General features: G+C 36.7%; 1 protein-coding gene across 2 annotated transcripts; it reads right to left on the reverse strand.

The window, feature by feature from the left end:
• Positions 1-10,929: 10,929 nt before the first annotated feature.
• Positions 10,930-27,619, reverse strand: LOC141404124 (uncharacterized). 2 transcript variants are annotated; one of them, XM_073987442.1, is made up of 3 exons: positions 27,070-27,613; positions 25,945-26,223; positions 10,930-11,246 (listed from the first exon to the last, which is right to left on the reverse strand). In XM_073987442.1, the coding sequence occupies exons 1-3, from the start codon at positions 27,539-27,541 to the stop codon at positions 11,116-11,118; spliced, it is 882 nt and encodes a 293-aa protein (XP_073843543.1). In that variant the 5' UTR covers positions 27,542-27,613; the 3' UTR covers positions 10,930-11,115. The 2 variants fall into 2 exon arrangements, with proteins under 2 accessions (XP_073843543.1, XP_073843541.1); XM_073987440.1 differs by having other exon boundaries at positions 25,945-27,619.
• Positions 27,620-27,846: the final 227 nt, after the last annotated feature.

A 27,846-nucleotide genomic window follows, 5' to 3' on the forward strand; every position in this document is an offset into this window, starting at 1 on the left:
TCCTGACCGGCTTTAACATGACAAAGCCCAGGATTTATCTTGGTCCCTCTTTCATCTCAAGTGGACACTGACCACCCCGTGGTGTCACCTGGGGAACTGCCTTTAACACCCTTTAAAGGTAGTGAGCTAACATGTGCCGCGCCTTCACCCATAAGAACGTTAAAAACTTGGGTTTGGGCGTCGGGTTAGTAACCCTCCCCTAGAAAAAAAGCCAACTATGAAAAAACGAAAGAAAAGAAAAACAAATCCCTCAAAAGTTGACGACCCCCGCAAACGTTTTAAATACCATGATCTGCGAATATGCACCTGGAATGTTTGCACTCTTTATAGAGAAGATGCAGTTTACGCATTGGCAGATGTACTTGAAAAGTACAAGGCCGACATTACTGCCATACAGGAAATACGATGGAACGGGAAAGGCGTCACAACAACACCTAAAGGTGACGCACTGTATTATAACTGCAATGACACAAAGCATGAGTTTTGTTGCGGATTTGTAGTTGGTCGGAGGTTAAAACATCTGGTCTCCAGCTTCACCCTAGTGAATGAAAGACTCGCTACAATTCGACTAAAAGCAAAATTCTTCAACATCAGCTTTATTTGCGCTCATGCTCCCACTGAAGAAAAGGACGAACAGACCAAAGATATATTTTACGAGCGCTTAGAAGAAACATATGACCGTTGCCCTGCCCATGACATTAAAATCATTCTAGGCGATTTTAATGCCAAAATTGGAAAGGAGAATATCTTTGTCCCAACAGTCGGGAAATTCAGTCTCCACAGTGAAACATCTGACAATGGTATGAGGCTGATAGACTTTGCAGCTGCAAAAAAAACATGGTAGTTAGCAGTACCAGATTTAATCATCTCGATATTCATAAAGGCACCTGGCTGTCTCCAGATCAAAGAACAATAAATCAAATTGATCATGTTGTAATAGATGGAAGACATTCATCCAGCATGTTGGATGTACGATCGTTCCGAGGCGCAAACATTGATTCGGACCACTACCTTGTTGCAGCAAAGGTACCCGTCTAAACGTTGCAAATAAAGCACGAACAGACTCAACGCGGAAGTTGGACATCGATAGGCTGCAAACACAACAGATAGCCACAGCATATTCCACTCAACTAGCCCAATTGCTTAACGCGAGCACTCCTTGTCCCGATAACATAACAACACAATGGCAAAATATTGCCCACTCCATGCAAACAGCCGCAAAATCCATACTTGGATTCCAGAGAGCTGAACAAAGGAATTCATGGTATGACCACGAGTGTCGTGCTGCTACCGAAGAAAAAATGCGGCATATATAGCTACTTTACAATCAGTAGCAACGCGTAGCCCGCGAGAGAGATATCAGGAGAAAAGGAGAGAAGAGAAACGTCTTTTCCGCAAGAAAAAGAGAGAAATGGAAAAGCGGGAGTGTGAAAAAATCGAGATGTACAGGAGCCAGAATGAAGTACGAAAATTCTACCAAAGAGTGAAACATCAAACAGATGGCTTTGGTACAGGCACATCCTCCTGTAGAGACCAGCAAGGTAATCTGGTAACAGATACAGATAGCGTGCTCAGGATATGGAATGAACATTTCTCCAATCTGCTGGTATCCAATAGTAGCGAAGACGATGATACCACAGATCCAATCCCAGAAGATGGTATAGAATGTATACCGCCCGGTCAAGATGAGGTAAAAACAGGAATCAACCGGCTGAAGAATAATAAAGCAGCAGGAGCCGATGGCTTACCAGCCGAGCTGTTTAAAACCGGAGAACCGGCGAACGACTAAAGCCAATGGTCAACGAAATAATTGGACCATACCAATGTGGCTTTAGACCTGGTAAGTCCACCATTGACCAGATATTTACCCTGCGGCAAATCCTAGAGAAGACCCAAGAGATGCAGATCGACATACATATTTCACCTTTTTGTCGATTATAAAGCAGCATTCGACAGTCCCCTCCGATCAAAGGTATTCCACGCAATGTCTGAATTTGGTATCCCCGCAAAGCTCATCCGGCTTTGTAAGATGACTTTAACTGATATTAGGTCCTCAGTTAAAATTGGAAAGAACCTCTCCGAACAGTTCAGTACCAAAAGAGGTTTCAGGCAAGGGGACAGCCTTTCGTGTGACCTATTCAACATTTAGCTGGAAAGGGTAATACGAGATGCAAATGTCAAAAGAAATGGCACAATTTACACATCATGGGACGATCAGTAAAGGAAGTAACTGATACCTTTAGGAAGGTCGAAGCAGAATCTGCGAAAGTGGGTCTGGCGGTAAACGGCAAAAAGACCAAATTGATGGTGTCGACGCGCAAAGCGTCCATAGAGCTCGGACCAACTGTGGAAGTTGGTACCTACGATTTATTGGTAGTTAAAGACTTCGTCTACCTCGGCACTGCCATAAACACAACAAACAACATCAGTTGTGAAATAAGAAGAAGAATTGTATTGGCCAACAGATGCTACTATGGTCTAAGTAAGCAATTTAAAAACAAAGCCACATCTCGTCAAACAAAAATAACACTATACAAAACGCTGATACTACCCGTGCTAATGTATGGCTTCGAAGCATGGGTACTTGCGCAAGCAGATAAGGCAGTGCTTGGTGTGTTTGAGAGGAAAATTCTTCGAAAAATGTACGGGCCGATTTGCGTTGAGCTATATAAGCTATACAAAGACATGAATATAGTTAAACGTATCGAGATGCAACGATTGCGTTGGCTAGGCCATATGAGAATGAGCGATGATGAACCCGCTAAAAAGGCGTATGAATACATGCCACATGGCGTTGCACGCAGAATCGGCCGACCTAAGCTTCGATGGAGCAAACAAGTGGATGAAGAAATGGAAAGGCGCGGTATTCCAAAAAGTCAAGCGAAAAACAGAGAGGAATGGAGATCTTTTCTTAGTTCGGTCTATGGAACAAATGTTCTGTAATGGGCCAACTAAGTAAGTAAGATTTTAATGCCAAAATTGGAAAGGAGAATATCATTGGCCCAACAGTCGGGAAATTCAGTATCCACAGTGAAACATCTGACAATGGTATGAGGCTGATAGACTTTGCAGCTGCAAGAAACATGGTAGTTAGCAGTACCAGATTTAAGCATCTCGATATTCATAAGGGCGCCTGGCTGTCGTCTGATCAAAGAACAAGAAATCAAATTGTGATAGATGGAAGACATGCATCAAGCGTGTTGGATGTACGATCGTTCCGAGGTGCAAACATAGACTCGGACCACTACCTTGTTGCAGCAAAGGTACATACCACAACACAACACACAACGATAATGGCAAAACATTGCCCACTCCATGCAAACAGCCGCAAAATCAGTACTTGGATACCAGAGACCTCCACCAAGGAATCCATGATATAACCAGGAGTGTCGTGCTGCTACCGAAGAGAAAAATGCGGCATATAGGGCTACTTTCAGTAGCAACGCGTAGCGCACGAGAGAGGTATCGGGAGAAAAGGAGAGAGAAGAAACGTCTTTTCCGCAGGAAAAAGAGAGAGATGTACAGGAGACAGAATGAAGTGCAAAAATTCTACCAAAGTGTGAAACATCAAACTGATAGCTTTGGAACTGGCACATCCTCCTGTACAGACCAGCAAGCTAATTTGGTAACTGATACAGACAGTGGGCTAAGGATATGGAAAGAGCATTTTTCCAATCTGTTGGTATCCAATAGTAGCGAAGTCGACGAAGATACCACAGATCCAATCCCAGAAGATGGTATTGAATGTATACCACTCGGCCAAGATGAGGCAAAGACAGCAATAAACCGGCTGAAGAATAATAAGGCAGCAGGAGCTGATGGCCTACCAGCCGAGCTGTTTAAAACCGGAGGCGACACGCTGATAAGGCGTATGCATCAGCTAGTTAGCTCCATCTGGCAGGAAGAATGCGTACCCGACGATTGGAACCTGAGTATCCTGTGTCCCGTCCATAAGAAAGGAGATAAGACTTTATGCTCCAACTATAGGGGCATAAGTCTTCTCCCTATCGCCTACAAGATAGTGTCGGGGATATTGTGCGAACGACTAAAGTCCATGGTCAACGAAATAATAGGACCATGCCAATGCGGCTTTAGACCTGGCAAGTCCACCATTGACCAGATATTTACCCTGCGGCAAATCCTGGAGAAGACCCAAGAGATGCAGATCGACACCTACCACCTTTTTGTCGATTATAAAGCAGCCTTCGACAGCCCGCTACGTTCAAATATATTCTAACTGACACAAGATCTTTAGTTAAAATATGAAAGAACCTCTCCGAAGAGCTTTGTACCAAAAGAGGTTTCAGGGAAGGAGACAGCCTTTCGTGTGATCTTTTCAACATCCTGCTTTAAAAGGTTATACGAGAGGCAAACGTCAAAAGAAGTGGCACAATCTACACCAATAGCCACATGTTACTTGCTTATGGTGATGAAATAGACATCATGGGACGATCAGTCAAAGAAGTAACCGATACCTTTATGAAGGTCGAAGGAGAATCTGCTAATGTGGGTCTGGCGGTAAACGGCGAGAAGACTAAACTGATGGTGTCGACGCGCAATGCGTCCATTGAGATCGGACCAACTGTTGAAGTTGGTTCCTATAATTTTTAGGTAGTAAACGACTTCGTATACCTCGGCACCGCTGTAAACACAACAAACGACATCAGTTGTGAAATAAAAAGAAGAAGTGTATTGGCCAACAGATGCTACTTTGGCTTAAGTAAGCACTTAAGAACAAAGCCACAACTCGTCAAACAAAAATAACGCTTTACAAAACACTGATACTACCCGTGCTGATGTATGGTTCCGAAGCCTGGGTACAGGCAGTGCTTGGCGTGTTTGAGAGAAAAATTCTTCGAAAGATCTACGGACCGATCTGCGTTGACGGTGAATATCGACGTCGTATGAACCAAGAGCTGTATCTGCTATACAACGACATCAATATAGTTAAACGTATCGAGATGCAGCGTTGGCTAGGCCATATAATAAGAATGAGCGATGATGAACCCGCTAAAAAGGCGTATAAATTCGAGCCACATGGCGGTGCACGCAGAATTGGCAAGCCAAAGAGTAGATGGCGCCAACAAGTGGATGAAGAGATGACAAGACGCGGTATTCCAAAAAGCGAAGCACGAAACAGAGAGAATTGGAGATCTTTTCCTAGTTCGGTCTATGGAGTAAATGTTCTGTAATGGGCCAGCTAAGTAAGTAAGTAAAGTATGGACCAAATCGGTCACTCCCATCAAGAGTTATCGTGCGTACAATTGATCCGAACATTTTTGAACTTTTGTGGGAGAGGTACCTGAAGGAGTGGACCGATATGGCTTATCTTCAAACTTAAACTTAATTTACACAAAATATTACGAAGGCCTTATTTCGGACCGAATCGGCTGATCCGTTCGAGAGTTATCTTGCGCTCCAACCACTACACACAGTACCATGGGGGTTTTTGTACCTTTCAGGCTATTTTCTCAGGAAGTATGAAATTGCCCCTGATGAAACTTATAGCGTCGTATGGGGAGCAGTGAATACAAGTTGCTACAACAAAAATCAAATCGATTCGAAAGCAGGTCCTAAACTGAACTTTTCGCAATTTTGTGTGGGAGGTACCCGAAGGGAAGGACCGATTGAGTCCATATTGGAAAATCAGCTAAGTCTGGTAGAAGTTTCACGATGTGCAAAGTATAGACCAAATCGGTTAATTCCTTCAAGAGTTATCGTGCGCACAAATTTTCCGAGCATTTCCGAACTTTTGTGGGGGAGGTAACGGAAGGAGTGGACCGATATAACCCATCTTCGAACTTAAATCAAATCTGGACAAAATACTTCGATACCCAAAATTTGAACCGAATCGATTGATCCGTTCGAGAGTTATCGTGCGCACCAGACAGGCAGACAGACAGACAGACGGATGGACATTGCTAGATCGACTCAAAATTGTCTGAAACGGATATCGTACAAACATACTTGGGGTCTAAAACCATTATTTCGATGAGGCACATTTTTGGTCGTATCAAAGTGTATATGGGCAAAATTATTGAAAATTTAACATCGTTGAAGCCAAGGTTTACCCCTTTATAACTCGCGAATAGTGGTTGTATATTGTACAATTTAAATGCATTTGGATAAAATGAAATGTTTTTAGACTTGGCAAAAAATATTGGCCTTCAAAGTTGATTTGCGCGGAAGCTGTGGCTATATTTATGTTAAAAAATGGGTAAAAATGGGTTGAAGCCAACGTGACTTTTTTTGTTTTCTCTCGATTTGTGATTAAACCACACTTTTTACGATTTTCCCGTTAAAGTAAAAGTAGAAGGCAACTAAATAAGGATCATCTCACTAGTGTATAACTTTTCAAAATTTGATCTGCGTCTACCATTAAATGATGCTGACATTTTGAAGCCAGATTTTAAGTGTTTTTTGAAATTTTCTTATAATTTCGTTCCGCAAACAGGTTTTTCAAAAAATCATATATAGGAATGAAGAACTCACGATTCTGATTTATTTGATATATGTGTCGTGAATGTAGCCTACACAGCTTCAGAGAAATCTGTATCCAAATACGAAAATTTTGTGCGAACAAATTTCTAAAAATCAAATATTTCGGATCTAATTTGTACAATTGGCATTCGATTTACTTGTGCATGATTGCAAATTTTGGATTTTTACGTTGCGGATCTAACAAACCAATACTCGTTAAAATCCATCTACTAAAACGCGAGATAGGAGAAATTCCAAGGTAGGAAAATCACCTAATATTGTTTTTGAAAATATCGCGCATTTTATCGCGTATTCTGGGGGCCGCTTGCACTGCTATGAAAAAACTAGTGCAGCATCTTCCTTTTTGCGGAAACAGAGATTAAACAAGTAAGAAAAGCGTTAAGTTCGATCAGGCCGAACTTTTTATACCCTCCACCACAAATTTCAGCCATTTCGGTGGATTAATGTGGCCACAACCTTCAAAATACCGAAATTCTGAGGGTACCGTTCTATGGGGGCTATATGATGGCGTGGGCCTATACCTAAAACTTTCTGGGGGAAAGTTTTATACGCCTAAAGAAGACTAAATACCAAATTTCAGCCATCTCGGTGTGATAATGAGGTTAAAACGTTCAAAATATCGAAAATCGGGAGATATTGTATTATGGGGGCTATATCAACACGTGGACCTATATGAACATTTTATGGTAGAAATGTTACTTAGCCTCTGGAAACACAAAATACCAAATTACAACCAATTCTGTGGTCAAATGGGTCTAATACATTCAAAATATATTAAAATGACGCGTACTTTATATGGGGGCTATACCAAAACATGGACCTATATAACCCAACTTTGGTAGGAATGTTTTCTGGCCTCTGAAGACACAAAATACCAAATTACAACCATTTCTGTGGTCAAATGGGTCTAATACATTCGAAATATATTAAAATGACGCGTACTTTATATGGGGCCTTATATGGGGGCTATACCAAAACGTGGACCTATATAACCCAACTTTGGTAGGAATATTTTTTGGCCTCTGGAGACACAAAGTACCAAATTACAACCAATTCGGTGGTAAATTGGGCCAAATATCTTAAAAATTCCTTAAAACGACGGCGCGTCACGCGTCATTTTGTATGGGGGCTATACGAAAGCGTGGACCTATATAGCCCGCTTTCAATACCAAAAGTCCTACGTAAATATAACTTATTTTCCCAAAATTTCATCAACCTACGTCAATCCGTTCGGACGCTAGAGTGATTTCCACAGACGGACAGACGGACAGACGGACGGACATGGCTATATCGATGTAGAATTGCACGCTGATCAAGAATATATATACTTTGTGGGGTCTACAATGATTATTTCGAGTAGTTACAAACGTAGTGACAAACTTAATATACCCCCATCCTATGGTGGAGGGTATAAAAACTTCACTGATAAGGGAACTACATTCATTTTATCCCAAAAATAGTGTGTGATGCTACATCCACGGTTCTTGACTGATTGCCTTGAAATAGGTATATATCGATGCAGATTTTCATGGTGACACTAAAACCTGATGCGGAACGAAATTGTATGAACTTTGCGCAAATTAGCGATGTTTTATAGGTTTTTTAATGCTAAGATGCAGCCGATGTTACATCTTAGCGTCAAAATTAAATTTCGAAAAATATATACAAATTAAAAGATATGGTCTTGCTGTACATGAAAATCACATGCGGACAAAACGATTTTGATAATTACGCGATTTACACATATTTTAATAATGCGTATATGTAAAAGCGGTTTATTTGAACTCTATTTCCGTTTAAAATGACTAATGATTTATTTCATCAACCCGATAACTTTCCTCAATGGGAAACCTTCTATGTGAATGTAGATAAAGCAAAATCTGCCCATTTTCTTTGGGAGTTTGAAGAAAGATAAAAGAAGTACTCCTATAGAATTTTTCCAATATTTTCAACTCTAGAATGCATGTGAAAACTATTATTCTAAACCAAAATTTGTTTTTTGTAACACAAATATGTGCTTATTTTGCCTACAATATCCTAACTACTATCCCGATGATTATAAGTTTGGTCTCATTTGATTCCCCGTGATGTCTTTATTTAAAACTGTTACTTTTTTGTAATTTTTGACGGGTAAATGGACCTATATTTTCAAAAAATTCGGATTACATTTAAAATTTTGTCAATTTTTTGTAAATTCCGCGAATGCTGAGTAACATTTTACAAATATTATGCAATCTACTTAATGATGTCACTTCGTGATAACTTTTTAGGGACAATTGTGCTCAATAAAATAATTAGCGTTTTTATAATATTTTTTTCTTAAAAGCAGAAGTAAAACCGCGATAACATTTGTCCGCAACAACCAAAAATTTGCTCGCGAGCGGATTTGTACAGGGGAATTTTTTCTTAACCTATGTACCAAAAATCGTTGATGTAGCGCGAAAAGAAAAAATTCAATTTTTTGGAAATGGAATATGAAATAATTGGCAGTTTTGCCCATATACCCTCTTTAGCCTAAAGATTGAGGGTATAAAGTTATAACCTTAATACAAAACCTCAGCCATTGTGGAGGAATATGGAAGCCACAACCTTCAAAATACCGCAAATCGGAAGGTACCGTTCTATGGGGGCAATATGAAGGCGACAAATTTCTAAGTACCAAATCAGCTATTGTGGTGTGATAATGAAAATATAACCTTCAAAATACCGAAATTCGGGTGGTACCGTTATATGGGAACTATATCAAAACGTGGACAGAGCTTTGTAATTTGGTCCAGTAGTTTCTATTACTCCTAAGATGTTTGCTATAGCCCCCAAAACAACGGTACCTTCAGATTTTCGGTATTTTGAAGGTTTTAGCCTCATTATAACACCAAAATGGCTAATATTTGGTATTTAGTCTTCGCTGAGGGTACACAACTTTGCACTTGAAATTGGTCGGGATAGAGCGGTGCCTCCCGATTTTCGGTATTTTGAAGGTTGTGTCCACAATATCCTACCGAAACGACGGAAATTCTGTAGTTAATCTTCGTTGGGGGTATATAACATTGGTGCTCAAATATTTTATGCATTAGCCTCTCTGAGAGTGTATTTCCTTTGCTAGACAACGGCAGATGAGAATTAGAATGATAACATAACTGGGCGAGCATAGCTGGTATAAAATTATCCACCTGATATTTGTTGGTATACGTCCACGACTTCATGTAGCCCACCTACAACAGTACCTCTCGATTTTCGGTATTTTGAAGGCTATGGCCTCCATATCCCACCGAAATGTCTGAAATTTGGTATTTAGTCTTAGTAAGGGGTATAAAGCCTTCCACCTAAAATTTGTCGGTATAGGCCCACGCCTTAAGTCTGGAGTATTCCTCCATTTACTTAACTTTATCACTACCCTCTTTGCAGAGAGTAATGTTTACAAAACGCACTGACAGCTTGCAAAATTTACTGATCGCTACCAATATCATGATTTCATCCCGGCGAAGGGAATTATCAATTGGCTTCTCAGTTTTTTACTGAGTTTTTCACTAAACTTATGGGTCCTCTGTATTCATATAGCATGTAGTAAACCATATAGTGACAATATAAAGATTATTGTTTTTTTATTTTTGAGATTTTATCTTTTTATCAGTATTGGAACTGCTATAAGTTTTGCGCGTAATAACCAAAATTAATACCTCGGAACGGATTTGAGAATGAGATTTTTTTCTCAATCCATGTATCAAAAATCTTTCATGCAGCTTAAAGATTTTTTTAGGGAAAACTAAAAAATGTGGACTTTTCTCATATACAGTCTGATGCGAAGGAGGCGTGTCGCATCGGAATAATGGTTTTAGACCCAAGTATGTTTGGAAGAAACCCATTTCAGACAATTTGGGGTCATTTTAGGCATAACTGATTTTACTCTCGAAGGGCCCAACCTATTTAGTACATATCGTAAAATTCTTCAAAACATTGATAGTCTTCGAATTTGGACTATATTTGTTCTCTAATTTGGGTACGTTTTACATAAAATTTCAAAAAAAATTTTCCAAAAGTGCAGTTTAGGGACACTTTTCGGATTAACATAAAATTCTTTGCCAGCATGTTATTCTCGCAGTCCCTTTTACGACGGTACATTTTCCATATATCCTGGGATAATGTCCCAAAAGCTCTAAATGACCCTGCCGCCGACAACTCAAATGACTGATGACTTATGGCCTGTTTCTCTAAGACGATTCGAATTCAAATTCGTTCGAACTACAACCAAACTTCAGTTTTTTGAAAAATACTTTATACATTTTTGTTTTTAATCAAACAAAATTGTTTACAATAACATGATTTTGGTAGTAATTCGAACGAATTTGAATTCGAATCGTCTTAGAGAAACATACCTTTAAATATCTAAAAACTAAACAAAAACTCAAAATATAATAAGAAAAAAATATTTTTTTAATTATTTTTATTTATTTTCTTTAATAATAAAGTTATTACAAAATTTCAAAAGCTATAGAATTTTTGGTCAGGAAAAACGATTCTGAATCACTGCAGAAATTTGGAATTATGTTCTAGTTCTGGCAGGAAAAAGACAACTGTGTAACCAATGCACATTTTTATAAAAATTTTAGTTAACATTTATTTGTTATAATTTCTAGACATTATTATATTGCATTTTCTTCCATTGGTATAATGATCTTCATAATCATATATTAGATAATGAAGTCGTTTCCATACCGATTCACAATTATTCCTCAATTCACTGCAATCTAAAAAAATACAAAATAGATAAAATCCATTAAATTAAAATTCAATTTTTTTTCTTTATCAACATTCAATATAAACATCATCTCTAGTTGATGGTTAATAATATTATTTCGCAAACAACCCCGAGGGACAAGAGAGTTAGTTATATCATATCAATGAGTGCACCCCGATTCATGAATGGAAATTCCTCGTGAGTTTTGTCTTTCCGCCGTTTCAACTTAAAGGAGAACGTGAGTAAACTCACTGGGAATTTACGTTCAGAATGACCGCAATTAGTTCAGTGGTATGGAACGTATTGTTTATCGCCAAGACCGAGCGGCGCGCAGTGGATCAGAAATCGATTTTCCTGGCGAAAAATCCCAAATTTTATCATCAACTACTTTTAAGTTCTGTATCAGATGTGATAGTGAGTATAGTGAAACTAACATAACCGAAAATTAGGTCAAAATATAATAAGAACATTTTCCCTAATTTTGGAGAATATTAATTTTTTCAATTTGTAGAGAAAGTAATAGCTATTTCTCGGAAACTATAACGGATATTGTGTTCATTCTTCTTTTGTAAAGTAGATAGGATTGTTGTTTTTAAGAAACATTTTCATTAATTACCATAGAAAATTTAACTATTTTATTTTTCCTCAGGTACTAAATTTTAGTGAAATTCCAGTTTTAGTGGACTGAAACTTTAAATGAACAAAGTATCGGATCCGTCCGTTTAACACTTTTTAAAATCTATTGAAGCTATATGGGCAAAAATTAGTTTTTTACAAATTACACAAATGTTACGTTTTAGGAAAAAAATTATTTAAAAAAAAATTTTAAATTTTTAATTACAGTGTTTTTTTTGTAGTTTATTTATTGGGTTTTGACTTTTTTTTAGCAGATTTGAACATAAAAAACACTCTTTTTGAATATCACTGTGCAACAAAATTAATTTTTTTTTCAAAATTATGGGAAAAATCGGTTGGATTATGTAAGTAGAGCTAAAAATATGAGACACGTGTATCGGCGTTTTTAAAGTTTACATCGAAAAGTAACCGAAGTAGGCGGGGCAAGTTCCGTCCATTTCTAGTTTTTTTTTTTTTTTTTTTGAAATATTCGAGTTAAGATATTATGGAATCCTTGCATTTTAGGTTTATAGTGTCTTTGGCAACTTTAAGAATGTGGGCAATATTTTTGTTAAAAATTTTAACCCTCATGCGGTTCACCAGAGGTATTTTTGGTCTTTTTTTGATAGTCTTTCAAAAACTCCTTTAAAATGTGATCATATCAAATCCAATTATTCTACAAAATTGTTCGCCATAACATTTTACTATAGGTCTCAGAATACACCAAATCTGTATATATTATCTAATCGCCAGGATTCTCTAAAAATGAAAAACACGTTTTAGGGTTAAAGTCGGACTTCATCTGAGTTTATTCAAAATTGTCCCACAAAACATCATTTTAGAGAGATGACGTCAAAGTCAAAAATATTCTACGTCAAATTTCACTATGGGTCACCATAGGAATGATATGTCTATTTACATTATGTATCATAAAAATAGCAGTATCAATTTTGCTGACAAAAACATGAAAATATTTCCCAAGTTTTTTGATCAAATTTTTTCCCTTCTGTCTTCGAGATGATACATGAAAGTAATGTGAAACTTGGTTCTAGATGAAAAGTGTCAAAAGATGAAAAATTCTACATAACATTTCACTATGAGTTTCAGAATAAACCATATATCTAGGTATACTCTTTCCTTAAGAAAATTAGATTACAAATGTATATATATTAGGATGAAATTATGTGTTTTAATTTTGGACTGTTAATTTTACATAATTCCATACTGGATCAAAATCTAGCAAAATTCTTTATTTTTTGGGAATATTATTAAAGAAAGAAAAGTTCCAAATAAAATTTCATTATGAGACTCTGAATAAAAGAAATCTGTAACCATAACCATATAACATTCTTAGCAGCCCCACCTATAATTTCACTGGACCATAGCCGCAAACCTCTCACGTATTTTTACATACTATATAAGCAACCAATGGCTTATCCTAACTACGTAATTTAAGTTAAAAGTACTAAAAATACGCAATTTTGACAGGTTCGATAGGGGTTTTCTATATATTTCGAATATACATTCACCACAAACCCTATAACAAAACCCTATAACAAAAAAGGGCTGCTAAGAATGTTATATGTTATGGTTACAGATTTCTTTTATTCAGAGACTCATAATGAAAGTTTATTTGGAACTTTTTTTCTTTAACAATATTCCCAAGAAATAAAGGATTTTCCTAGATTTTGATCCAGTATGGAATTATGTAAAATTAACAGTTGAAGCGGATCAACTTTTATTATTAGAATTTATCTTATGTACATATTTTATTTTACTACTTTACGTATACGTTTTCACTAATTCAATGAATATTACGAAACATATGCTTAAATAATTGAATTTAACAGCTAAAAATGCAACCATGTACATATTTTGTAAATAGTACAATTAATTACATCTTTGATATTAATACCATTTTGTACAACTAATACTATTCGCGTCTCATCCTAAGCACTTAAGTAAATCGAAATTTCAATAAAATCGCTCTCATTCGGTAGCTAGAGTTGAAGGCTTAACATCAATACCACGCTTGCCCAAGTTGATGGACCTAGATGTTTTGCTGAAAATAATAGCTAAATGGAGAGTCAAGTACAATTTTAAATTAATTTCGTTGTTTTGTCCTGCTTTATTGGCGCACCAACGTGGAGCACAACAACATGCTTCTTTATTGACGCCCAACTCGTGGCCATGTAACACGACCACTCTATCATCAACAGCCGAGGACAACAACAACATTGAATGCGAAGCGTACGTATCTGGTGAAGATCAGTTGGCACAGTTTACAAAACTTATCCAGGCAATGCGTTATGATGGCAATCCCATGCGTTTTGTACTAGGCGATCCCAGAAACATAGAGATGTCTCTGTTGTGTATCAGTTTTGAACAACATCCATCGACAATCATCCGGATTACGCAGCAAATTTGTGGATTGGCGTAAACAAGAACGTCAACTCCTTCGATCAAGCAAAGGCATTGATCAAAAACACATTTACGTACAAGTATGAATGCAAGCAGCAAAGACGACGCAGGCACATTCATCTGTATGAAAATAGGGTTGAAAAACAACATTGTGATGAGGTACTACAACAACCACACACAAATCATCAAGAAGACAACGCACAATGGTGAACCGACGCACATCAAGCAAGAACAACAACGTCCGCACACATCAGCTCAAAATGTGCGTAACGTTCAGCCGAGAAAATCAACGCTTGCTGTGTTTGTCGTGCATATTGTGTTTACAAGCAGAACATCTATAACGCGAACATTAGAATATCCCAGCAGAAAGATGTTTATCCAGGCAATTTGTGACAATTGTAACTGTGTACTTACTGTTGAAGAGATTATCGCTGTATTTGGACAACCTTAGCAGCCAGAAGATTCGCAGTTGTTATTCAAGATTCTGTTGACTGCCAACCGATGACCTTAACCTATCATAACTTTTTCCAACGAGTTTAACCAGGTTGTTTGGAGAACCAACAATTCGTGGAGCAAAATAACTCTAGAAGGAGATTATGAGGAGTTTACCAGCTTGTTTGGAGAACCAACAAGACTTGCGCAGCTTTACTCCAGGGGGAGATTTCGATGACAGTCCGTTACATAGTTTGGACATGTAACAACAACGCCATCTACACACCATTATTGCAGTGCTATTGAGGACATACCCGATTCAACAACCCATAATAATAATAATGCAGTTTACCGCAGCAGATTCAATAACTCATTGTTTCTGATGCTTAATCGGGACGATTGGAGCATCAGAAGGGGGAGACTGAAGCGGATCAACTTTTATTATTAGAATTTATCTTATGTACATATTTTATTTTACTACTTTACGTATACGTTTTCACTAATTCAATGAATATTACGAAACATATGCTTAAATAATTGAATTTAACAGCTAAAAATGCAACCATGTACATATTTTGTAAATAGTACAATTAATTACATCTTTGATATTAATACCATTTTGTACAACTAATACTATTCGCGTCTCATCCTAAGCACTTAAGTAAATCGAAATTTCAATAAAATCGCTCTCATTCTTTAGCTAGAGTTGAAGGCTTAACATCAATACCACGCTTGCCCAAGTTGATGGACCTAGATGTTTTGCTGGAAATAATAGCTAAGTGGAGAGTCAAGTAACATCTTAAATTAATTTCGTTGTTTTGTTCTTCTTTACAGTCCAAAAATAAAACACATAATTTCATCCTAATATATATATACATTTGTAATCTAATTTTTTGTCTTTGACGTCATCTCTCTAAAATTATGTTTTGCGGGACAATTTTGAATAAACTCAGATGAAGTCCGACTTTAGCCCTAAATCGTGTTTTCCATTTTTAGAGAGTTCTGGTGATTAGATAAGATTTACGGATTTGGTGTATTCTACAACCTATAGTAAAATTTTATGACGAACAATTTTGTAGAATATTTGGATTTGATATGATCACGTTTTAAAGGAGTTTTTGAAAGATTTTGGAAAAAAGGACCAAAAAGACCCCTTTGATGAACCGCATGAGGGTTAATTTTTTTGCAAAAATATTGCCCACATTCTTCTCTGTAAAGTTGCCAAAGACACTATATACCTTAAATGCAACGATTCCATAATATCTTAACTCGAATATTTCGAAAAAAAACTAGAAATGGGCGGAACTTGCCCCGCCTACTTTGGTTACTTTCCGATGTAAACTTTAAAAACGCCGATACACGTGTTTCATATTTTTAGCTCTACTTTCATAATCTACTCAGTTTTCCTTGTCATTTTTTGTTGTTGTCGCACAGTATATTTTTTATGTCATGAAAATACCTCTATCCATACAAAAGTTACAAAGTTTTGACCAGGAAAAAACGATTCTGAACCTTAACACAACCCTAGTAGGGTGTCAGGAAATGTCTTCAACATTAGACGTTTTGCCACCGTAGAAAATTCGATGTTGCCTGACCTTGGTGTGCACTAGGGTTATGATTTTTGACCTTCTTTCCCAAAACTGATTTCCTGATGCGATAATGAATGAACGTTTGCCTATTAATGACTAAATATCGTTCATTTAATTATTAAAAAGGTCACGAACAAACCACTTTGAAATTATATTTTTATGAAAAATTCCTGTGAAATAAAAAAAAAATCTCAAAAAATTATTTCCTGATGCACAAATGAATGACTTTTTTGCCTATTAATGACTAAAATAACTTTTATTATAACCTACACCACAATGTGGAAAGGGATTATTATAAGTTTCTATTTCCGAAAATTCATGTAACACCGCTAAATATTCTTTCTCGACGCGATAAAGCGATTCTGAGAAGTGTGTCCTTCCTTCCGTCCATTAAAAATTTAAATCAAATGGACAGATCGTCGCGAAATTTATTATGGAGGTCGGATTCCCACCAGAATAAAACGTTTAGTTTTTGTTTGTGATCGTGAAATGGACCAAAAACTAAATATTTATTCGATTATGTAGCTGTTCCGTAGATCGCCAGATGGACTGATCGACGCGAAATGTTAAGTAAGGTTTGAGTTTACGACAAAGAGGATGCTTGCAATTTAACATGAAGATCAGATAATATTTAGCAGATGAAATTTTGTGTTAAAATAGGTAAAATATTTAGTATAATGACTAGACAGCGGAATTTTATGCAACCGCTATTTTTGGTCCGATTCAGGTCAAATTTTGGGACTGGGCATATTTTTGGCTTCCGATTAAATTGCAATTGAAACATATGACATATGCAAAATGTATACATTTTACATATCAATAATAGGTACAGAAATGTTTGTGTGTACATTTTTTTATACCCTCCTCCATAGTATGGAGGGTATATTAAGTTTGTCATTCCTTTTGTAACACATCGAACTAATCATTTGCGACCCTATAAAGTATATATATTCTTGATCAGGATAAAATTCTAAGACGATCTAGCCATTTACGTCTGCCCGTCTGTTGTAATCACTCTAGCGTCCGCAATAATTGCTATATAGTGCTGAAATTTTACACCCGAGGGTCTTTTTTCCATAGGCAGGTCAAGTTCGAAGATGGGCTATATCGGTCCACTCTTTGGTATAGCCCCCATATAACGGTACCTCCGGATTTGAGGTATTTTGACGTTCTTCGCCACATTTGCAGACCGAGTTAGCTATAATTTGGCACATAGAGTTCCTAGTGATCAACAAACTTATTTCCCAAAGGTTATGGGCATAGGTCCATGTTTTGGTATATTCCCCATATAACGGTACCTCCCGATTTTCGGTATTTTGAGAATCTTAGCTACAATTTTTAACCGAACTAGCTGTAATTTGCCATTTGAGGTTCTCAGTGGTCATGAAATATCTCCACCAAACATCGTCAACATAGGTCCATGTTTTGGTATAGCCCCCATATAACGGTACCTCCCGATTTTCGGTATTTTGAGAATTTTATCTACAATTTTTAACCGAACTAGCTGTAATTTGCCATTTGAGGTTCTCAGTGGTCATGAAACATCTCCACCAAACATCGTCAACATAGGTCCATGTTTTGGTATGGCCCCCTTATAACCGTACCTCCCGATTTTCGGTATTTTGAGCATTTTAGTTACAATTCTTAACCGAACCAGCTGTAATTTGACATTTGAGGATCTCAGTGGTCATGAAACATCTCCAAAAAAACATCGTCAACATAGGTCCATGTTTTGGTATAGCCCTCATATATCGGTACCTCTCGATTTTCGGTATTTTGAGAATTTTAGCTACAACATAGATTCATCGTCAACATAGATCCATGTTTTGATATGGCCCCCTTATAACCGTACCTTCCGATTTTCGGTATTTTGAGCATTTTAGTTACATATTTTAACCGAACCAGCTGTAATTTGACATTTGAGGATCTCAGTGGTCATGAAACATCGTCAACATAGGTCCATGTTTTGGTATAGCCCTCATAAATATATCTGGACCTCTCGATTTTCGGTATTTAGGGAATTTCAGCTACAGTTTTTAACCGAACTAGCTGTAATTTGACATTTGAAGTTCTCAGTGGTCATAAAACATCTCCAATGAAACATCGTCAACATAGGTCCATGTTTTGGTATAGCCCCCATATAACGGTATCTCACGATTTTCGGTATTTTGAGAATTTTAGCTGCAATTTTTAACCGAACTAGCTTTAATGATCGGTATTTTGAGAATTTTAGCTATAATTTTGTCTATTCAAAAATAATCGTCAATATAGGTCCATGTTTTGGTATATCCCCCCTATAAATGTACCTCCCGATTTTCGGGAATTTTCAGTGGTCACGAAATTTCTTCACTAAAATTCGTCAAAATGGGTGCATTTTTAAGGGTCTACATTGTTTTGATGAAACTACCCTCAATTTGACTCTTGAAGTTCCCTGATCTATAAAACTTCTCCGCCAAAAAAGATAGGTTGACTCTTTGATATAGCCCCGTAGGTGGTACCTTTCACCTAGCTGAACACAATTTATTAGATTAGATAACACTGTGCAACAAAATGGAGGAAAAAGTCTGGGGCACGGAAAATTCCTCTTGGGAAAGAAAGGCCTTGAATGAAAACGTGGACCAATACCGGCAAATTTCAGTTGGATTGTTTTATACCCTCAAGGAAGACTTAATACCAAATGTCAGCCATTTCGGAGGGATATTGAGAGCACAACCATCAAAATACCGGAAATCGGGAGGTACAGTTGTATGGGGGCTATATGAAGACGTGGACCTATACCGACAAATTTCAGATGGTTTGTTTTATACCCTCAAGGAAGACTTAATGCCAAATATCAGCCATTTCGGAGGGATATTAATGCCACAACCATCAAAATACCGCAAATCCGGAGGTACCGTTGTATGAGGGCTATATGAAGACGTGGTCCTATACCTAGAGATGGTATTTACCGGGTATTTACCCGGTAAATACCCACACGGTGGGTAAATACCGGGTAAATACCCATTTGTGGGTATTTATTTGGGTATTTACCAATACAACATCTTAGACCCTATTTCTGGGTTTAGGTTATGAAATCGTTTCAAAATGGATAGTTTTACAATACTTTAAACCAGTGGGTAAATACTTGGGTAAATACCCGAGTATTTACCCAAGTGTTGGGTAAAAACTCTTTTACTGTCGAACCACTTGACGTAGGTTGACGAAATTTGGCTCAAAACTTTCTTATATCAATAGTATTACAGGTATTAAAAATGGAGTCCCTGGGTCCATGTTTTGATATAGCCCCCATATAGTCGTACCTCCCGATTTGAGGTATTTTTCACCTATTAGCCACATTTTACAACTAAATTGGCTGTAATTTGGCAGAATGAGTCCTCAATGAGCATAAAATATCTTCGCAAACGTTTTTCAACGTAGATACACGTTTTCTTATAGCCCCCATATAAGGGTACCCCGATTTCGAGTATTTACCCAAATATTGGGTAAAAACTCTTTATCTGCCGAACCACATGACGTATGCTGACAAAATTTGGCTCAAAACTTTCTTATATCAATAGTATTAAAGGTATTGAAAATGGAGTCCCTGGGTCCATGTTTTGATATAGCCTCCATATAGTCGTACCTCCCGATTTGAGGTATTTTGCACCTATAAGCCACATTTTACATCAAAATTGGCTGTAATTTGGTACAGTGAGTCCTCAATGAGTATAAAATATCTTTGCAAAATTTTGTCAACGTAGGTCCACGATTTCTTATAGCCCCCATATAAGGGTACCCCGATTTCGAGTATTTACCCAAAAGTTGGGTAAAAACTCTTTAACTGTCGAAGCACTTGACGTAGGCTGACGAAATTTGGCTCAAATCTTACTTATATCAATAGTATTAAAGGTATTGAAAATGGAGTTCCTGGGTCCATGTTTTGATATAGCCCCCATATAGTCGTACCTCCCGATTTGAGGTATTTATCACCTATTAGCCACATTTTACAACCAAATTGGCTGTAATTTGGCAGAGGGAGTCCTCAATGAGTATAAAATATCCTCGCAAACATTCGTCATCGTAGGTCCACGTTTTTTTATAGCCCCCATATAAGGGTATCCCGATTTTGAGTATTTACCCAAGTATTGGGTAAAAACTCTTTATTTGCCGAGCCACTTGACGTAAGCTGACAAAATTTGGCTCAAAACTTGCTTATATCAATAGTATTAAAAGTGTTGAAAATTGAGTCCCTGGGTCCATGTTTTGGTATAGCCCCCATATAGCCGTACCTCCCGATTTAAGGTATTTTTTACCTATTAGCCTCATTTTACAATCATACTGACTGTACTTTGGTACAATGAGTTCCCTTATGTATAAAATATCCTTGCAAAAAATAGTCAACGTAGGACTACGTTTTCTTGTAACCCGAATATGGGTTTCTGAAATCGGGAGTTACGGCTATATGGGGGCTATATTAAAACATGGACCCAGAGACCCCATTTTCAATACTAGATATTCTCTAGATATAAGTAAGATTTGAGCCAAATTTCGTCAGCCTACGTCAAGTGCTTCGACAGTTAAAGAGTTTTTACCCAACTTTTGGGTAAATACTCGAAATCGGGGTACCCTTATATGGGGGCTATAAGAAATCGTGGACCTACGTTGACAAAATTTTGCAAAGATATTTTATACTCATTGAGGACTCACTGTGCCAAATTACAGCCAATTTTGTTGTAAAATGTGGCTTATATATGCAAAATACCTCAAATCGGGAGGTACGACTATATGGAGGCTATATCAAAACATGGACCCAGGGACTCCATTTTCAATACTTTTAATACTATTGATATAAGAAAGTTTTGAGCCAAATTTTGTCAGCATACGTCAAGTGGTTCGGCAGATAAAGAGTTTTTACCCAATATTTGGGTAAATACTCGAAATCGGGGTACCCTTATATGGGGGCTATAAGAAAACGTGGACCTACCTTGAAAAACGTTTGCGAAGATATTTTATGCTCATTGAGGACTCATTCTGCCAAATTACAGCCAATTTAGTTGTAAAATGTTTCTAATAGGTGAAAAATACCTCAAATCGGGAGGTACGACTATATGGGGGCTATATCAAAACATGGACCCAGGGACTCCATTTTTAATACCTGTAATACTATTGATATAAGAAAGTTTTGAGCCAAATTTCGTCAACCTACGTCAAGTGGTTCGACAGTTAAAGAGTTTTTACCCAACACTTGGGTAAATACTCGGGTATTTACCCAAGTATTTACCCACTGGTTTAAAGTATTGTAAAACTATCCATTTTGAAACGATTTCATAACCTAAACCCAGAAATAGGGTCTAAGATGTTGTATTGGCGATTCAATATAGTAAATACCCAAATAAATACCCACAAATGGGTATTTACCCGGTATTTACCCAATTTACCCAATTTACCGGGTATTTACCCATTGGGTATTTACCCACTGTCCATCTCTACCTATACCGACAAATTTCAAGTGGAAAGTTTTATACCCCCAACAAAGATTTAATACCAAAGTTCAGCCATTTCGGTGGAATACTGAGGGAACAACCTTCAAAATATCGGAAATCGGGAGGTACTATGGGAGCCAAGGCCTACGGAAAGTGGGCCATTCAGAGTACTGTTAACAACACTTGACAACAAGCGTAATAGATTTTACATTATTGCCGATTATCGGTATTTTGAATATGTTTTATGTTGTGGCTTCAATATTCCACCAAAATGGCTGAAATTTGGACTATATGGAGGCTATATCAAAACATGGACCCAGGGACTCCATTTTCAATACTTTTAATACTATTGATATAAGAAAGTTTTGAGCCAAATTTTGTCAGCATACGTCAAGTGGTTCGGCAGATAAAGAGTTTTTACCCAATATTTGGGTAAATACTCGAAATCGGGGTACCCTTATATGGGGGCTATAAGAAAACGTGGACCTACCTTGAAAAACGTTTGCGAAGATATTTTATGCTCATTGAGGACTCATTCTGCCAAATTACAGCCAATTTAGTTGTAAAATGTTTCTAATAGGTGAAAAATACCTCAAATCGGGAGGTACGACTATATGGGGGCTATATCAAAACATGGACCCAGGGACTCCATTTTTAATACCTGTAATACTATTGATATAAGAAAGTTTTGAGCCAAATTTCGTCAACCTACGTCAAGTGGTTCGACAGTTAAAGAGTTTTTACCCAACACTTGGGTAAATACTCGGGTATTTACCCAAGTATTTACCCACTGGTTTAAAGTATTGTAAAACTATCCATTTTGAAACGATTTCATAACCTAAACCCAGAAATAGGGTCTAAGATGTTGTATTGGCGATTCAATATAGTAAATACCCAAATAAATACCCACAAATGGGTATTTACCCGGTATTTACCCAATTTACCCAATTTACCGGGTATTTACCCATTGGGTATTTACCCACTGTCCATCTCTACCTATACCGACAAATTTCAAGTGGAAAGTTTTATACCCCCAACAAAGATTTAATACCAAAGTTCAGCCATTTCGGTGGAATACTGAGGGAACAACCTTCAAAATATCGGAAATCGGGAGGTACTATGGGAGCCAAGGCCTACGGAAAGTGGGCCATTCAGAGTACTGTTAACAACACTTGACAACAAGCGTAATAGATTTTACATTATTGCCGATTATCGGTATTTTGAATATGTTTTATGTTGTGGCTTCAATATTCCACCAAAATGGCTGAAATTTGGTATTGAATTTTTTTTTGCGTTTAAAATTGAATTTTCTTTGCGTTTAAAATTGAATTGAAACTAATTTTTCCATTTTACTTCAATACATTTTGTGGTGGAGGGTATACAAGTTCGGCCCGGCCGAACTTAACGCCGTTCTTACTTGTTTGTTTATGGTAGGTAGGGTTGTCGTTTCAGCCGTATCAATAAATTACTATAGCGTTTACACGAAGAGAGATATTTTATTTTTCCTCAGGTACTAAATTCTAGTGAAATTCTAAACATGGTGGACTCGAACTTTTTGGGAACAGCTTAGAACAATGTTCCGTTTTCACGGAATGATGTCCGAGAGTGCCCATTTTCAACCCATATATACTTGTGTACCATTCCTGTTCCGTCCGTTTAACACTTTTTTAAATTTGTATGTTTTTTCCATACCGTTTCTCATATAAATTACTGCTTTTTTACACAAGTGGACATTTTTTTAAATATATAAGTTTTCATAAGAGTTATATGCTTTTATTGAAAACCCAAGGAGTATGTTTATACCCTCAGCATTTATGCTAACGAGGGTATATACACTTTCATACGGGCAAAATGTGCCTTATCGAAATAATGGTTTTATATTTGGACGAAATGTGTTTCAGACAATTTGAAGTTGATTTAGCCATGTCCGTCCATGTCTCAATTGCGACAGTAAAAGTTTTTTCAGGGGCAAGTCCATACTTCTTGAGAAAACAGCCTGAAAGTTGTAAAAAACCCCTATGACACCATATGTAGTGGACGGAGAGCTCGAACCGAATACTGCGTTCGTCCACACTTTGGATATTGTAATATTTCTTCGAATATTAGATGAAATTCGAAGGTGGTGCTTATATGTAGGTCCACTCCTTCCGGTACCTCCCCCACAAAAGTTCGAAAATATTCGCTAAAATGGTACGCGAGATTTCTCATAGACGTAGCAACCGATTTGGTCCAAACTTTGGATCTCTAAAGATTGTCGAAACTTAGTTTATGTCCAAATTTGGGCCCTATTTGTCCAATCCTTGTGTTCAACATTTTTGTGTGGTTTGAGGATCCTTTAGACATTTTTACCGAAGGTAAAAGGGTAAGGGCCTAGTGGCCCTGTTTACAGCGATATTATGTTTTTCGTAGGCTAGTGTGATAAAAAAGCCCTATCTAACGATATCTCCGCAAATTTATGAGCTTTAATCCTATCCATACTTTTGTCGGTTTATATGCCCAACATTTACAATTTTTTTTTTTTTTTTTGAAAAGAAAGTATTTCAATCCACACAGGCTGAGGGTATATCTCTGTCGGCAAAGCCGACTGATACTTTTCTACTTGTTGTTTAATTTTTTTGTACCATTATGGTTCTTTATTGGTGTTTGACATTTTTAATAAGTTAGAACATATGAATAACTCAAAAACACTCATATTATTAAGCAAATTATCAAAAAACTCAAATTTTTAACTTTGACCTAGAATTCCTCTGCAACAACCACACAGAAATGGTCGGAATGCATTCGGAAAGCTGTTATCTGTCGAACAAAAAAAGATGTATAAAAATATCTCTATTTTCTCAAAATTTACAGAGTTTTGAACAGGAAAAAACGATTCTGAACCACTGTGCCACGTAGGTTTTATTTGAAAGAGGAACTCTTGACCTTTCCATTGGTGCCAAATAAGATGACGTACGTGGTCATTTAACATAGTCTTACGCCACACTGTGAAACTTGCACTAAAAACTTTCCTAATTTACAGGCGTTCCGCAAATCAGTTTGCGGTGCCCATTGTAGCTCGAAAGCGAATAAACCGATCAGTATATGTTTTTGTGGGAACCTAATAATCTTGTACTTAAGCGAAGCGGAATTAAAAAATATAAATTATAAAAAAAATTGTGAACTGTCAAACTCAAAATTGTCACTAAAAAATTGATAGATTTTTCGCCATCAATTCGTCAATTTATTTTTAGGTCTCTCGCTTAATTTTCGAGCTACAGTGGGCACCGCATTTCAAAATGTCATTTTGAGAAAACCGCGTTTCAAACTTCGATGTTACATACAAATTTCCCTTTCTTTCGCTCATATCTCAGCTAATTTTTGTCCTATCGACTCGAAATTTTTGCAACATATTCTATTCTACCTGTACTTTAAAATGAGCTAAATTAAAATTTTAGATTTTGTAAAATTTGTAAGTGGATATAACCCTTTAATTGATATGATATAAAATTATATATGTATATGTTATGTCATTTTGGTTATGCCTTGTAGCTCTAAAACTTGTTTTCAGTTACATATCTGCTTACTTTGAATCGAACAAATTTTCAAAAATGGGCATAAATCAAAATTCTCCAAAAATGTTGTATGTGAGATACTTTTTGTCGAATTATCTTATAAAGAAATAAGATTTAATCTTATCTTAGGTAAAAACTCATCAAACTAAGATACAGGGATACTAGGTTGTAAAAAAGTCATAACCCTAGTGTGCATATCATGAGGGTTACTCTTAAAAATTCGGGTCATTCCAATTCTGCAAAACTAAGAATTTTTTCAAATTTTCCTCAATATTTTTGGAAAATGCATATACTTGCAAAAATTATGTACATATTTTATACTTATTGCTTGACACAAAATATTAATAGCAACTTGAAAACAATTTCTAAAGTCACATATCGATGCCTTACTTTCTCGATCATTTTTTGATACATCAGGGTGTTTGGGTAAAAGTTTAAATGCCATTTTTGGGATGTACTCAATATTGGTATAATTGCATTTAAACGTTTAACCAACCACCGATGTATCAAAAAATTAATCGTTTTATATCTCTCCTGAAATGTTTTTTATTTTTTAAGATACGAGGGTGAAGAAGGAAGTAAGGTATCGATATATGCATTTTATCAAGACAATAATAGTCTCATTTAGTACTACTTACCCACTGGTAACCCAAAAAATTTTATTTTCCTTAAATTGCTAGGGAACTTCTCATTTTGTATTAAATTTTGCAGTGTTTCTCTATCAAGCTCTGCAATTCGCATTTGTAACTCTAACTGTGGATTCAACGAAAACATATCGAACCAAAAACCAATTGTGGGACCGGGTGGTTTAAAACAAAATATTTTGATACAGTTGATACTGGTGACAACTGCTTGCAAAGTTGGACAGATTAGACTTGCTAACTCTCGTACTGCAAGTTCCTGCAATAATGGCAGTTCTAGTAAAATACGAATAATATAAAATCCTTGATCAGCCGAGATTAAATCTAGTGATAACTTTTTCAGATTCTTTAAATTAACTAAAGTATCCAATGCCAAATTTTGTCCATGCATGTCCAGCGTATGTAAATTGCGACAAAAGGAAATAGTGTTAAGCCTCACAAAATGAATTCCAGAGCCAACACCTTCGGCCGAATGCAATGTTAGATTCTCTAATGCTGAATTCTCCACAAATGGTGTACGAAATTGATTCAAATCAAAGTGTTCAATATTCAATATTTTGATACGAGAAGAGATCTGTAATTCTTTGAATTCTTTAACTCGAAAGTCTGTTTCAATGGCGATAAATTCAGTTAGTTTGGGATTTGAATCTTCGTGTAGGAATTGCTGTAAATGGACCAGCAAGAGTCCGTCACAATATTTAAGGTGAAGTATGGTAATATTTGGTGGCAAAATAACATTTGCCTCTTCATTGAAATTAGAGTGGTTTAAAGTCAATTGATGGAGTTGTGTTAGGCATTTCAAGGCATTGGCCACTTCATTGGTATACTGAAGTCGTGTGGTTAACACTTTCAGATTTCGGAAACTGTTTAACATTGAAAAAAATCTCCCATCATTTCCTACCGTAGTTATTTCCAATTGCTTTAAAGGTAATGGCGATTGCTGGAACTCAAATTCATTGTCATCTGAATCAAATAATATTGGAATATATAGCTCCAATATTTCCAGCGGAAGTTTTGTAACAATTACCCAAAAATCTTTAAATTTTATTTTGCAGCGGAAGCCGATTATGTACAGCACAAGTTTCTTCAACTTGACAAAGCGTAATAACTGCGTGACTGTACCTCGTGTTATAAAATAATTGGGAGGTAAAAACTCCAAACCATGATCATATACTTGCAATACTTCTAGATTTGGCGAAGTATTGGATAGCTGGGTCATTTCATTTAAAATAACGCCTTTGTTGCAATATTTAAGTTCGATTAGATTTCTAAAGAATTCCATTCGTAGACGGGTATTTGTATACAAGCCGTTCACATTGTTGCCATAAAATGTCAGAAATTCCTCAAGATCACTTGAGTTAAGATATAAAATACGATCTTTATCCATGCAATTCGAAGCAGCATATAACAAATATTCGTATTCTATAATCGTCAATTTGTTATAACTTATTGACCATATGTATTGCAAGAAAAGGTTTCGTAGTTTTCCATTGACTTGGGCTAGCCTTAGTTGATCGCCAACGTTTAGAAATTTATAAATGTGAATCATCACATCGCAATTGGACGCAAAATCATTGAAATTAGTTGAAGACATTGTGTGTTTTTGTTTAAGACTATAGCACCGCGACTGATTTCATCGAACGCCTAAAAAGCACTGGTGTGTATATTGATTTCCTCACTAAAAAGTGTGGGAGAGAGAGAAGTGCATTGAACTTCGGCAAATAATGCATCGTTTTATAATGCATAGGTTGCGAAGAGTAATGCCAATTTTTATTGTAGCAAACGACGACGACCTTAATTCGTTGACATTCATCCGTCACACACTGCACACAATTTAAACCATTAACCCTTCGTTGGACATCCATATTGTTTGTCACATGAGTCTGGCCAGACCCGTAT

Source organism: Musca autumnalis, unplaced genomic scaffold (genome assembly GCF_047663935.1).
Source record: "Musca autumnalis isolate F117 unplaced genomic scaffold, ASM4766393v1 scaffold_4, whole genome shotgun sequence".
Taxonomy (NCBI): Eukaryota; Metazoa; Arthropoda; class Insecta; order Diptera; family Muscidae; genus Musca; species Musca autumnalis.